The following is a 15,040-nucleotide window of genomic DNA, read 5'->3' as shown; positions in this document are numbered from 1 at the left end:
AAATCATTTAGATATTCTCCGGAAGATTTACCATGAAGTATAAACCAATCAAATATGGATTAAATTGCATTTCTAAAGCTTTTCATATGCTGGAATTCTCAACCTCCCAGCCGGCCATGTTCAAATATAGATACATATATATTCTGTTCTTCTTATGCTAGTTTTTTTAACACTTCTTGCGGCTGGAGTGAATACATATCATCTGTTTATATCTAATAAACAATGTTCGTCTCCTTCGCGCTAAATATCCATATTCTATCAACATGTGTCGAATAAACAATTACACCAGCGTAGACGACGATGATACGTCTTAGAATGAGTTGAGTGTGAATTTGAAACATCGATGATACTGGTGTGTATATAGAGTCTGATTCCTCGACTGGGAATTGTCGTCTCGTTATTGATGTGACACGTGTATCACCATCGTCGTGGTAAATACTGATTGTAACGTCTTTAGAGACGACCGGTTCGAGGGGTCGAGTGTTGCAGGATTGATTTCTAAATCGGTTTACAATCTGATCATAGTGATTACTACAATCACAGTCTCTCCGTCTGCTCTCCATACAACAACGAGATTCTGCTATTTTACATCCTTCAAATTACTATCGACATTGTTCAAGTGCCACTTTTACATTTAGAACCAGGAAAAAAACATTATCAGGTGACAATTCTGCAGTCGTCCAATCTAAGCGCATTTTAGTCTTGTAGCTAATCTAACAACTCCCTGTAGTATAAAACAAAAAAGACATTCCAAGAATTAAAGGCGTTGGGAAACATAAAGGTTTTTAACCTATTTTTAAGAACAGGTCGTAGGACTGTCCCTGACATTTCTCCGTAAAAGGTTCCATAAAAAAGGTGCTCAGAAACTAGAAGATCGTTCACCAACTTTCTTTTTGGAAACTTGTCTCATTAAAAATAAACCATTGTTTGCGGAATGGTTCTATAACCGATCGTTATAAACCTAAGACAAGTCTAAGCTCATTTTGGTTTTATAGTCAATCTAACAACGTAAGACCACTTTAAGCTCATTTCAGTTTTACATACAATCTAACAACTTAACACCAGTCTAAGCTGATTTTGGTTCTATATAACCAATCTAACAAGATCAGCCGTAAGACTTAAATCATCTTCAGGAATACTGTATACTTAGTGTACCTGAAGATGATTATTAGTATAAAGATGGAATGTCCAAATGAATATTAACTCAAGGAAACATTTTGGACTGACTCTCTTTTCTAATCATGGAATTTTAAATCATGAAATTGCCTCAAAAAATTTCCTGAATGATTAAATAAATCTCTATGATGTTAATAAGTATCGCTCCCGGCAGGTGTGGTGGGTCTCTAAGGGACAATCAATCAAAAAATCAAATGAAATTTACCAACCAAATAAATAACAGGGACAATCCCTATTTAAAGATTTAAGAAAATAACAATGTTAATATTTTATATATTTCAGTACTATGCCTTCACTGCCGACGCCATTACAGCGTTCTAGATGGAACAGCGACGGCGACCACGTCGATCTACAGTATCGTCAGATGGATAAACCGCCCAGTAATGGCTGGTTCACCGGACGTAAAGGAGTCATTATTAAACTATTACTGCTGGTATTGTTCTTTATAATGGGTTTGATGGCCGGTTATTTGATAAGGCGTAATTTACACGAGCCCGAACAAATTCATCAACTCTGTCCAGGAAAACAGTACAAGGTAAATAAAGGTTCGCGCGATTTAAACGGAATGTTTTGAAAATTCCATCTTCAAATAAAAACGATCAATCGTCGGTTCTCAAACCAACGTTTGAGAACGATTGCCTCCCCCCTGATGTATAAGATAAATTGCTAATTTGACACAATCGATAAATATTTCAAAGAGACATTAAAAATTGTTGCGTTGAAAACAGCGCGTAAAAATCATCCCCACGAGAATTTAAACAATCTCTCCGCGGAAACCGACCGTCCGACCGACTGCCGTATTATCAATAAGAGCGATATCAAATTCAAATCAAATATGCCGGTTTTTATTGAAGATGACGCGTGCTATGAATATTTGATTACGTGTCAATTATTGTCGGTTACTCGGCAATGAAACACTCGTTAAACCCGCGACGTTTGGATTATTGTGATCGCCGTAGCGATCGCATTTTCTCCGTTCGTCTCCGGTCTGATCGAATAAATCTTTCATGTCGCGATTGTAAATTTCTCCCCGAACGTCGTGAGACGTGAGGTTTTTAGCGCCCGCTTAAAAGTAAAAGTTTTTCCGCTGTTATGCGTGCGTGTATCCAGACGGAAATCTCGTCGAATATTCCTCTCATGTTGTTATCAAATTCTATCGACGAGTTTTACTTGAAATATTTGAATATTTTTCAACTAGATTTTTTCAGGATTTTCCGCGAAATCAAACTGTTTTTGTCGGTGTTAGTGTTTTTGGAAATATGTTGTCAATCTCGTAGCAGAATCATTGATTCATTATTATAAGGTTATTTTGATTCTCGTGAACATCCTTCCATCCATCACCCCACCTCCACCCCACTCACCCCCTCACCGCTCATTAACAATATGAGTAATTGAAGGTTATATTATGGATCAATGATATTTACATGTACTATGATAAACTGTCTGATATTATCTCATCAAATCAAGCGCTCACTCGAGAATGAAATATCTCTGGTCGTTATTGAGACAATTATGAATATCAATGAGATCTATAATTGCTAATCTCGTCTTATATCTCGTATTGATTTTTGAATGATTTGTCAATATTTTCCTGCAGTCTAATGATTGACTGTTTGGTGCGTTCTATATTTACTCAGTCTCCATTTCAACATTCATTCAATATAATCGCTATCAAATATCAATGTTTTTCAGCAAATGTCGAAAATGTTCCCCTGTATCTCACAGCAGTTCCCCTGTATCTCAGAGCGGTTCCCCTGTATCTCACAGCAGTTCCCCTGTATCTCAGAGCGGTTCCCCTGTATCTCACAGCAGTTCCCCTGTATCTCACAGCAGTTCCCCTGTATCTCAGAGCGGTTCCCCTGTATCTCACAGCAGTTCCCCTGTTTCTCAGAGCGGTTCCCCTGTATCTCACAGCAGTTCCCCTGTTCCATAGTTTTGTAGGTTTAATATGACCCTGAACCCAGTTCCACGGCTGTGTGGGTTTAATATGACTCTGAACCCAGTTCCACAGCTGTGTGGCTTTAATATGACTCTGAACCCAGTTCCACAGTTGGGTGGGTTTAATTTGACCCTGAACCCTGTTCCACAGTTGTGTGGATAAGAGTTCCACAGTTGTGTGGATAAGAATTCCACGGTTATGTGGATGAGTGTTCCACAGTTGTGTGGAGTGTAAGAGTTGTGTTATTCTATATTCTATCAGTGAAGGTCATCTCTGTTTTCGCGCTGCATTCGTTATTCCCGGAGAGACAGACGTAAGCCTCAATTTCATCTTTGTGTTCGTAATATTCCCTCGTCAAATTCCGTTTTCATCTCTACAATAACATCGCGAAATCCATCGCCATCGACGACCGACGCAACAATGAAAGCCAGTTTTGCGCGAATGAGCAAATTGTGAGATTACGCGGGACGCGACTCGTAGAAGTGTTAATGTAATCATTGATGCAACGTTGACTTCTGAACTTCGTACGATAGAATTCTGATGATTCGTCTTCGTCTGTAAATGAAAGAATAATATTTCAACATCCGCGGCTGACTTCGCTCGCCGCTGATATAAACTGCTCCGACCGACCGCGGCTCATAGTCACATGATCGATTTACATATGTAGCCACCGCTGCTGCTGACGGAATTGTGAAGACGTGATAACGTTGTATCGTGAATTCGGAGATTTATAGCGAACCCGACCAACAATTAATGATAGAGTCGTAATAAAAGCAAAGCTTTGATAATGAAAAAACATAACACGACCGCACATTCTAGAATTCAGGACCCATTTCCACTGTTTTTGAGTTCGAAATTTGACCCACGTTTAGGAACATTGAATGTGAAATAAATTCAACTGCATTGATTGAAAATAACCGGAAGAACTGTGGAACTACGAACTGGGTTCCGGGCACAGTAACACATTTGTAAGTAGTAATAAAAAGATTGTTGTAAAACAAAAGAGCTTCTCAATAAACTGGGCCCAGTTTCACGAAAAAGTTTAAGCCAAAAACGGTTAAGTTTGAATTGTTGTCCTCAACTTTTTTGTGAAAATGGGCCCAGGTCCTAAAATCTTAAGTGCTGACTGAGCAGCCATCCCCCTGGGGCACAGTTCCACAATCATGACTCGGGCTTAATGAAATAGGGTGAAATCTAAAAGACCTAGAGTCTCTGACGCCGTCGTGGGACCTAACTGATCTTTACATAACTGTTAATGTGGCACCAGGAGAATGTCTATAATACGCTGTATTTTTAAGTTACGCAAGAAGAGTCGTGATCCCTGAATATTGAAGGCATCTCAGTTTTAGTAGCGAGTCTCTAATGATTGCCGGGGACGGGAGAGGATTGAATCGTTACGAGGTGAACTACAGACCGACGTAGGTTCATTATCTAAATTTCATTAGCGCAGAATTCTTCGCGGAGAGATGTTACAATCAAATTTGTCGCCATCGGCAACGTTATAAAAAATAAGCGTACCGCGCCACGAAGAAGTTTTACACACGTGGAAACAAGATCAGAAAGTTCACAGTGAATTTGATGAGGTATAAGTGTATATTACTCCTCCTCACCGTGTGATCACCGTATGATCACCATGATCACAGTGATCACCATGATTGAGAGTTTTGCAATCAGTTGATAGAATACCTGTATGTATCCCTGAATCTTTACAGTATCAATTGATTCAAGCGGTATCTATGGATCTGAGCGTTATCTCTAGATCCAAGCAGCATCTATAGTTCTGAGTCGTATCCATGGATTTGAGGGATATCTATGTATCAGACCGGTATCTATGGATCTTTACAGTATCTATAGATCCAAGCAGTATCTACGGTTCTGAGCGGTATCTGTGGATCTGAGTGGTACCTATCTATGGATCCGAGCGGTATCTATGGATCTGAGTGGTATCTATGGATCTGAGTAGTATCTATGGACGTGACCGGTATCTATAGATCCAAGCGGTATCTACGGTTCGGTATCTGTGGATCTGAGTGGTATCCATGGTGCAAGCGGTATCTGTGGATCTGAGTAGTATCAATGGATCCGCATGGTATCTATGGATCTGAGCAGTATCAATGGATCCGAGCGGTATCTATGGATCCGAGCGGTATCTATGGATTCTCCTGTCTCATTCTGATCTCTTTATCTCGGGATGAATGATTATATTCGCAGTAATCGATGTTGATGAAAATGACTTCAGACAAAACGTCGACTTGAAGCGACTCGGAGCGTCTGTCACCTGCCATCGGATGCAGATTGATCGCCGTGGAAACCATTACGTTATCGATATCGGAAAGAACATTATTGTATTTGATAATGGGTCGGAACGCGCACGGTCGTCGCAGTTTTAGAATTCTTTCGCGCTCCTTCACAAATGATAACTTATTATTCGGATGAGATCACTTTACGCTTGATTTATTTATTACGGTATTGGATTTCTGGCGTTTCTCCGTTGGAGAAAGATTCTTTTCTTCGTTCGTCGTCGTCGTCAGAGTTTACGATAATCTCTGATAAACCGATGATTCTTACGCGTTTATCGCGTGCAGTATTGAAATTCAATTTCATTCCCCCCCGGCTCCCTCAGTAGTTACATCATCAAATTTTATGTTTGAATTCTTAATGATTTATTTCTGAAATTCAGAAATATTCCAATATTTCTGTCTCGGCGTGTCATGAATTCTAATCGTGTATTTTTTCTTTGTTATATATTTCAGGATTATGATCCTAAACATGGTCCCATTTTACGTCAGTTTATCAGTGCTCAAAGTCTTCAAAATACGTTAAGGTTTGTATGTATTTAGGGCCGAAATGGTGTTAGATTGGCTACAGGAATCAAGACCAAGTCATGAATTTTCAAACCCAGTTCAACAATTAGTGTTGATTTAGATTAAACTCAAGATGTTAAACATTGGTCATTACCTTAATTCTAACTGAGATTTGTGGAACTGGATCCAGAACTGTTGAACTGGGTCCTGAACTGTTGACCCGGGTCCAGAACTGTGGAACTAGTACGAACTTACTGTGTTTATTGTGGTTCTATAAAATCCAGAAAATCATGATTTTATTTAGATAAGTCTGAATTTTTTACTTATATCCATGGAGACTGTGACCGTACAACCAGAATCTAGATATTTAGAGAAATATCAATTTAGGAATATAAAGTCTCTACCGGCTGATTCTCTGCCGGCTGTTTCTATCAGGTTTACACATCATACTATTACCGAATAGGTAGTGTGTATTGTGTACGAAACTAAAACGCCGGAAGATAATTCCGGTAAAGACTGATCCAAATCTGCTGAAGTCATCGCATTATGAATTAATCTGAATTTTTTACTATTCTCCTATGACCCTAGAACTAGACCTCGTATTTCTGTCAAATAGATTGATCGATGATTTCCAGGTAATGTGCACACATCTGAATGTACATGTCATTGATGGATTCTATTTGTAGGAATTTAACTCAACACGTTCATTTAGCTGGTAGACATGAGAATAACGTATTAGCCGATAGTATACACGATAATTGGATTAATTATGGAGTTGATTCGGTGAGACTCGACCGATATCGAGTATTGTTATCTTATCCAGATATGTAAGTATCGTCAGTGATTGAATACTATCATAGTAACGTGTATCGGTATCCAGGGACAGGTGAATCTGAGACCTCTTCTTTAAAACTCCCTGAATTTTGAATCTGTAAGAGATGATTTTGTTGAGAATCATTGCGAATGGTCACAACGGCTGCCCAAATGGCCCTATCTTATTGATTTGCCCTGAAATATTTGATGGTCAGGTCCAGATTTCAGAAGCGATCATAGATTTTCTGTGAAACTGTTCAGGTTTAGGAGTTACGTTTTCTCAGAATTCTCTGCTGCAGTGTTTTCTACGACGGTGTACTCTACCTGTGCGCCTGGCGTGTGCCTGGTGCGTGTGCCTGGTGTGTGTGTGCTCTCTACCTTCCCTTAAAAACTAATACTAATTTCCTGTCTAAATTCACTGTGTGTTGATATAAGCCTGAAGGTTTTCTGTCTCACCTGCATTCAGCTCTCTCAGCTCTCTCTGTCTCTCTCTCTGTCTCTCTCTCGCTCTCTCTGATGACACTCAGTCCTCTGTGGCTTATTGAAATACTTTTCATTTCCTGTGTGGATTTATTGTCATCAGTGAAGCTTCATCTCCGTCATTTCTATTCACAAACATGTGATATGCATAGATAAGAAGTTTCTGCCGGAGATGACGTATCTTTAACCTTTGAGTTACCGGTTTTCACCGCTGTAGTAATAATAAAGAACCATCTAGGATTTGGTATCATTGTTGTGAATTTGGAGACATTTAGCTTGCGAAAGATGAACTGTCTATAAAACCATAGCCCAATTGTCTCATTAGACCATAGCCCAATTGCCTGGCTCCAAACCCTAGTCTATTACTGGCCCCAAGCCCTAGTCTATGACTGGCCCCAAGCCCTAGTCTATAACTGGCCCCAAGCCCTAGTCTATGACTGGCCCCAAGCCCTAGTCTATGACAGGCCCAAAGCCCTAGTCTATGACAGGCCCAAAGCCCTAGTCTATGACTGGCCCCAAGCCCTAGTCTATGACAGGCCCAATGCCCTGGTCTATGACAGGCCCAAAGCCCTAGTCTATGACTGGCCCCAAGTTCTAGTTTGTGGCTGGCTACATGCCCTTGAATATCCTCATGACCTCATGTTTGTTCTAATGTATAATTGATTTGATCATTATGATTTAGTCTATCAATAAACGTCAAGACTGAACTGAATCAACAATGAATCAGTGATGTTTCTGTGTTTGTTTCAGTGATAATGAATCAGTGATGTTTCTGTGTTTGTCTGTTTCAGTGATAATAATCCTAATAGAGTTTATGTATTAGATGACAGCGGTAAAGTAAGAGTGGATTGTAACAGTACTGGTGTACGATCCGGAGCCGAATTATACGCTTATAACGCCTTCGCACCAAACGCGACTGTCGAGGTAAACCATTAAAAACTTGCCTACACTTTATTCAGTTAAAATAGTTAAATGATCTGAAGATGTGGAATCAGAGAATTAGTTCTGCAGTTGTTTCTTCAGTTGAAAATAAGTTGAAAATATGTTCAGTCGAAATAAATTCATTTTCCAATGTTTGAACTGTACAGTAAAGTCTGCACTAAATGTGAACTCACTGGATCCAGATTCAAATAAACCTGTAGCTCATTTTCAACGCTGTGTCTCAAACAACTGTGTATCTAAGCCTCATTTGAATCAGAGGCTGAGTTAAGACAATTTGCCTATTATACCTGACTATAGACCTAGAGTAGCTTTAGCAGATGATCTTACACACTTTCTCCCATCATCATGTTTTGTAATTTTATTTTTGACAGGGAGATTTAGTATACGCCTACTACGGACAACAACAAGATTATGAACTTTTAGAATCGAAACACAATATAACCGTTAAAGATTGTATCGTAATAATAAGATACGGGCGTGGTTTCCGTGGCGATAAGATCCAAGAAGCGACGAAGAGAGGAGCGAAGGGTGTGATACTGTTCACGGATCCGAAAGATTTCGCTCTCGAACCGGAGAAAGTTTGGCCGAACGGATGGTGGATCCCGGGTGACGCGGTTCAGATGGGTACTATCCGTCACGATGGAGGCGGCGACCCGCTGACACCTAATAATCCGTCAGTTGGTAAGTCTGTGCGTCTGCTCCGAAATACCTCTAGTAGAATGGATATGATTGGTAAATTCACAGAAGAATCATCGACCCCGGCTCAGCGTGACTATAGTTTACTTGTAGCCTGGTCTTTTATCCTCTTCGACTACGCCATACGAGTGTACATGACAGGATCTTTATGCTTGTAAATCCCCTGGATCCAGTTCAATAGTTCCGACTTAGATTCAACTCTTGAGTTAAAATCTGTTAATTTTCAATGAGCTAACTTAAGAGTTAACTTTAACTCTTAACTGAGGAACTGGATCCTGATTATCTTCCGATGTATGGCAAGTTTTCAGCACAGGCTGACTAGCAAATTTCAGTGTCATAATCATTGGTCTCAATTGATTTGAGTTAGGAAGAGTTTACTGTCTGCTGATCTGATCAGTTGGTTAGGACGTACAAATAATGAATTGTCTATTCATTAATATATATATATATATACATATGTATTTATTATTCTAGTTGGTGCTTACCGATTGCCTGAAAATCGCACTGATCTCCCAACGATTCCAGTTCAACCAATTGGATACGATGATGCTAAACTGTTACTGCAGTAAGTCATAAATACAACCCATCAAACATCAGTCATATCAGTTGTACAGAACGATTTTTCATAAGTTTCATAAATCATGAGACACAATACTGATTAAACTGTGGACTATCGGGTTTATTGCGGCCGGTACCTTAAAACAGGAAATAGCATTGAATCGAGAAAATCTTGTTCAAAATTCAATAGCATTGAATTTTCATGTAAGGCCTTGAAAATGAGGAGAGAGGAGAGAAAATTGAGGGTGTCAAGCAAATTCCTGGTGAATTCTGGACAAAATTAAGTTCTTTCTTGCCATTATTGTTTATCTATTTCTATTTTCATCAGTCATTGATGATTCCTTCAGGAATTACTATATTTGGCAATAAAATTTGTGAAAGTGGCTTTGAAAAGTATCGAATATGGATCTGTAATGGCATAATGAACCCTAACTGTGAAACTCGACCCTGATTCGTAAATATTTGGAAATGATGTTTGATGTTGTTAATGTTTTATAGAGATTTGGCCGGTCCGATCGAAACGAAATGGAAAGGTAGTATACCTGAAGTTGATTATGCGCTTGGTCCCGGTTTTAAAGGAACTAAATCTAATTGGTAAGTTTTATGAGGACAGGTGCTCCCGGAAGGAGCAGGACTCATGACTCACAGGGTATACCTCAAAGCCTGGTTGGACTCAATGACTTTCAGGTAAGCCTCATGACTCACTTCTACATCTTTATTTCAGGAAAGTCAAAGTCGTTGTAAACAATTTTCGAGAATCGGTCAACATCACGAACGTGATTGGAGTCATCCGTGGAGTCGAAGAGCCCGATAGATATGTGATTGTTGGTAACCATAGAGATGCATGGAACGCAGGTGCCCTCGACCCGTCTGGAGGAACGGCAGTTTTAAACGAACTCGTAAAAGCATTCGGTTCGTTGAAAGCATCGACTGGTTGGCAACCGAGACGGTCGATTATATTTGCAAACTGGGACGCAGAGGAATTTGGTTTGATCGGTTCATTTGAATGGATGGAGGTAAGAAAAAGAGTCTAACTAATGACTTGTTGACTCTAGAGTCAAATTCGTGAGTCATTGACAAAAGAACTAGTGAGTTGATTGACTCTAGAGGTACAGACCTGGTGTCCTAACTGCCTGAGGGTGTTCTGACTGTCTCATATCATGACAAATGTATCTTTAAGAGAAATTCTGTGTTTTCTATGGTGGCTGTCATTGATTTGTTAGAATTAAAAACATCTTTGAATTTACATTTGCCAAGAATCAATTCTGTTAAATGTACAGATTTTGAATTCTTGAACTACCATTACTTCTAGTGGCAATGGTGGCTGAACTGGAATTATGAGATATCGCCTACGTAGTTGACGGGGACTTATTAACAAATGAAGTTAGAATATGATATCATAGACATTCAAAATATTGGTAAAACTCCACTTGACATTGTTGAATCTGTTGTCTACATAATTGCCGAATCGAAAGATAGCTTAAACTTGTATTCGATAGTTATTTCATTGTATTTCTACAGCGGATTTTCATACAGAAATATTCACGAATTTCTCGTCCCAGTAAAAGATATATGTAGAAATTTATCACAAAGTTACAAAGATGGAAATGTGTGAAAACATCGTAAAGAAAATCTTTCAGTTCCTGTGAGATTGGTAAAAATACAGAAACAGAAGATGGTAGTATGAACATCGCGAATGCCAGTGAAACCGTTAGAAGCATTATGGTTGTACGTTTTGATTTTGTAGTTTTCTGATCAGTCGAAACCATTTTTGATCCTCTGAATAACTGAATTATTATAACCAAATTTGTAAGAAAAATTAGAAGCAGCGGTAATTGGTAAGCATGGACGGCCATTATGGCGAAGAATGTAATTTGGTCAGCTAATGTATGGTAACATCCAAACGATGGAGTCGTGAAATGTAACGTCACAGCAGGTGAAAGATAAACAATCAGTACATTCACTGCAGTAATTATCAATACAGTACATCTAGCAAATCTCGGTGTACATATCAAACGAGATGTGAACGGGAAGAGCACAACTGCCGCGCGTTCTAGAGATATTGCAATTATCAACCACGAACTATTGCTGACTGCAACCGCCATTAGAAATTCGTAAATTTGACAACTGATCAGTGAATTCATGATGAATATAGGACCGTCGCCGATGTGCAAGAGAGCAAACTGTAAAGCAGGCAGCAGTGAGTAGTTGATGCAGAATGTGAAATCACTAATAGACAAAATGATCAGATAGTTAGCATAAGATAAACTGCGGAATCTGCGACTTGTCATTATCAGGAAAGTAGCTGAATTTCCGAAGGTTCCAAACAGGAATATGATTGGCAGAATGGTCAATGACACAGTAAGGTAGATTCCAGACCTGTTTGCAAGAGACATAATAGACATGTAACTGGTATAAGCTCGACCGATCTGCATCTGAGTAGAATTCATCGTTCATGAGGATCAAATGAGAGTGTCTGAGAATATACTGGGACTGGTCTTCTCGAGTATTGAAAATGTAATTTGATAAAATCATTAAAGTCTTTGTATTACAGCTACAATTCATTTGTAAAATTTATTGTTAACAGCAAATAGAAAATTGATTCTCTGAAATCTAACACAATAGACTCAGATTTTGTGAAAGTTTCATATTGTATGAATGTATCTAAATTAGATATACCAGTAGCTATTAATACTACAAGAATTTGGTTTTTTTTTCTCCAATGCAAACCTCGAATTTGTAAATGTTTTATAGGAAAATCAATTGCACCAAATTGAATTTGTTCATGAATCCAGAACTCAAATGAATGGAATTGACAAATGAATTCTTGTAAAGCTACAGAAAACAGCTAACAAAAATTTTATGATATGGTTGAATCTATTAACTACTCGTTGGAAAGATGTTAGACCCCCTACCAGGGAAGGAGTAGCCAGTGGTTCATGTGATCTCCCAGATCCTTTACGCTGGTATCAATAAACATTCTCCTGCCTTGAATTTATTGTGGTTAAAATGGTAAATTCAGAAGGCTTAAGTTTTAAAAGCTTTAATTGATACTTTTGAAATGTCTGCACAGGGTTAAGCCATGTAAAGCAAGTCATAATGAAATATGATACAAAGTGCTTCATATGTCTTAGCTCTGTGCTGCCATTTCAAAAGTATCAATTAACCTTTCACATTTACTATACCTTACAAGTTAGGGGGCTGTTTTGCGTAACTGAAAATATATCATGACAAACTTGCTGTCGAAGAGTTAAATATGAACTGAAAACTATGTAATTAGATCCAGATATTCAATAGAATATGATATTTCACACTTAACCTGTGTGTTCAGGAGCTTTCTTTATACTCTATGATGAAAAGTGTATTTGGGCAACAGGTTTCATTGTGTAATCCCTTCATGTATTGTCACGACTGATATTTTTTGCGGTTTCAGATTTCTACTGGTCTCATTAATTAAGCGTAAATAAATCTTGAACCTGCTGAGTGGTGCACAAGTTGTTCAGGGATTATGAATAATCCCCCACAATGATGATCCGTCAAAGTTTATTTATCTGACAGTTTCGCAATCAATCTAGATCATTCTCGGAGCAACAACAATGAAGTATCATCAATTGTGGGATTATTCATTATCTTCATCATTCAGAATACATCAGTTTATCTTAATGAAATTTGTAATCAGTTCATTTCTATAGCTGCCAGGTCGGTTATTGTAGCTTGATCATGATTTTAAAAAGTGTTATGTACAGGGTAGATAGATGGCCGGCTGGGTCCACTTTTCAATCTCAGCGGAAATTAGGAACAAGCTATCATTTTTTTAGCCTTACTTGTATGATGATAGAAATCATTCTGTGTGAAGATGTGTCTGTATAAACTGTTTATTTCTGATTCTGAATTGTAGCAATTTGAACATGATCTCGTGGAGAAGGCAGTCGCTTATATCAATATGGATTCACCGCTTAAAGGTAGATAGAATTTACAAAATACAGAACATTCATTACCGGTATATCTACGTTTATACAATTTTGCATTTTGTGAACCAAGGGTCAGTCGCTCAAAAGTTCATTAGAGTTTACCAAGCTTTGAGCAACTAGACCCTGGTTCGAGAGAGTTTTTAGACTATAGTCTAGAAATAATCTAAGACTGGTAAAACATCAAAGTAAGCAACAACATGGATTGCGTCAATTCTCTTGAATAGAAATTTATTTCTGAATTGAAATATATGAATAAAACAAATCACTTTTTAAGGTAATTTTACGTTTGCCGCGCGATCGAGCCCGATGTTGAAGGATGTTATATACGCAGCAACTAAGAAAGTACCGTGTAGTTTATCGGACTGCGCTGCTCGCAAATCAACCGTCTACGAAGACTGGACTCGGAAAAGTGATCGACAAACTGAAGCTGGTGATCCGAGGTTGGTAAATGTATTTTTGATTGGTCCTAGTTTCATACACTAGGTGATAAGTAAACTACAGGGCACTTCCACGATCGAGACTAACATGAAATGAATATTGCATTTTTACAAAGGTTTTAATTCATTTGATGCAGTGTCATGTAGGATCAGAATTTTAAACTGTAGAACTGGTCTTGGTCTGGTCTCAGTTAACATGTGTCGATGTTTTTTGTTATAGCATATCGTATCTTGGGGCCGGCAGTGATCAAACAAGTTTCCTTCATGAATTCGGAATCCCGTCGATGTATCCTGGTTACTATTTTGATAGTAAGGTTACAGTAAGTTACCGTTTAGTTCCTATCATTGTAGACGGTTAAATGACACTTTTCAAATCTCTGCACAGTGTAAAGCCAGGTTAAGCAAGTCATAATGAAATATGATATAATGTGCTTCATATGTCTTAATTTCAAAAGTATCAATTAACCTTCTACATTTACTATACCTTATAACCTCTTGCAATGCAACACTTTTGAAATGGCTATACATTGTTAAGTCGTCTTAAGCATGTCATGCAATATGATATGACTATACTTCACATGTCTGATATCTGCAACCATTGAACTGAAAACTGTCAATTTCACCTTTTGATATTACTTCTATCTTGTAAAACCCATACAGTAGACTCTGCTCAAGTCTTTGTTGGATGGTGTATGATTCATATGGAGGCTCAGATTTCAACAAACATACAGTATCTTTGAGTTGATTGTTTCTAACTTCAGTGGAGTACTTTGTACTTATATTTCTCAAGTCAAAATATCCGTCTTGAGAAGAGTCTACTGTACCATCCAACTCAAATACCACTCTCAAGTCAAAAGATCTAACTTGAGCCAAGTCTACTCTATCTACGATTCTTCTTTGTGTCATTGTAGAAAGTATTCACTCCGCCATTTTACCACACGAAATACGACACTTTTGAGATGGTCGCTCGGTTCATGGATCCAACATTCGAGGCTCATCACACGTACACAGACGTCATCAGCGAGATTATTCTACAACTTTCGGAAACGGCCAAACTTACATTAAACAGTCACCAGTACGTCGATACTTTACAGGAGGCGTTGAAAAAAGTGAAGGAAGTACACTCAGACACATTTAATCAACAGGGAATTAGTTTAGGTAGGATTTCTATGATTCATTTTTAGTAAATTAAAGAAAATGTGAAGGATTACCGAAGTTAAACTA

At 38.4% G+C, this 15,040-nt stretch overlaps 1 protein-coding gene across 4 annotated transcripts in view; it reads left to right on the top strand.

Annotated features, from left to right (window-relative positions):
* LOC141908620 (putative N-acetylated-alpha-linked acidic dipeptidase) overlaps positions 1–15,040 on the top strand; it is a 57,249-nt gene that overhangs the window by 39,131 nt on the left and 3,078 nt on the right. For all 4 annotated transcript variants that reach the window (XM_074798725.1, XM_074798724.1, XM_074798727.1 and 1 more), the window contains 12 exons: positions 1,459–1,711; positions 5,869–5,939; positions 6,606–6,746; positions 8,004–8,136; positions 8,526–8,835; positions 9,325–9,415; positions 9,907–10,002; positions 10,133–10,424; positions 13,307–13,370; positions 13,654–13,819; positions 14,037–14,136; positions 14,728–14,974. In XM_074798725.1, the coding sequence (XP_074654826.1) occupies positions 1,463–1,711; positions 5,869–5,939; positions 6,606–6,746; positions 8,004–8,136; positions 8,526–8,835; positions 9,325–9,415; positions 9,907–10,002; positions 10,133–10,424; positions 13,307–13,370; positions 13,654–13,819; positions 14,037–14,136; positions 14,728–14,974 (1,960 nt within the window). In that variant the 5' untranslated portion in view covers positions 1,459–1,462. The remainder of the gene's footprint in view (positions 1–1,458; positions 1,712–5,868; positions 5,940–6,605; positions 6,747–8,003; positions 8,137–8,525; positions 8,836–9,324; positions 9,416–9,906; positions 10,003–10,132; positions 10,425–13,306; positions 13,371–13,653; positions 13,820–14,036; positions 14,137–14,727; positions 14,975–15,040) is intronic.

This window comes from Tubulanus polymorphus, chromosome 7 (assembly GCF_964204645.1).
Source record: "Tubulanus polymorphus chromosome 7, tnTubPoly1.2, whole genome shotgun sequence".
Lineage (NCBI taxonomy): Eukaryota > Metazoa > Nemertea > Palaeonemertea > Tubulaniformes > Tubulanidae > Tubulanus > Tubulanus polymorphus.
Note: the sequence above shows the minus strand (reverse complement) of the source record. Positions and strands in the feature narration are given on the sequence as shown.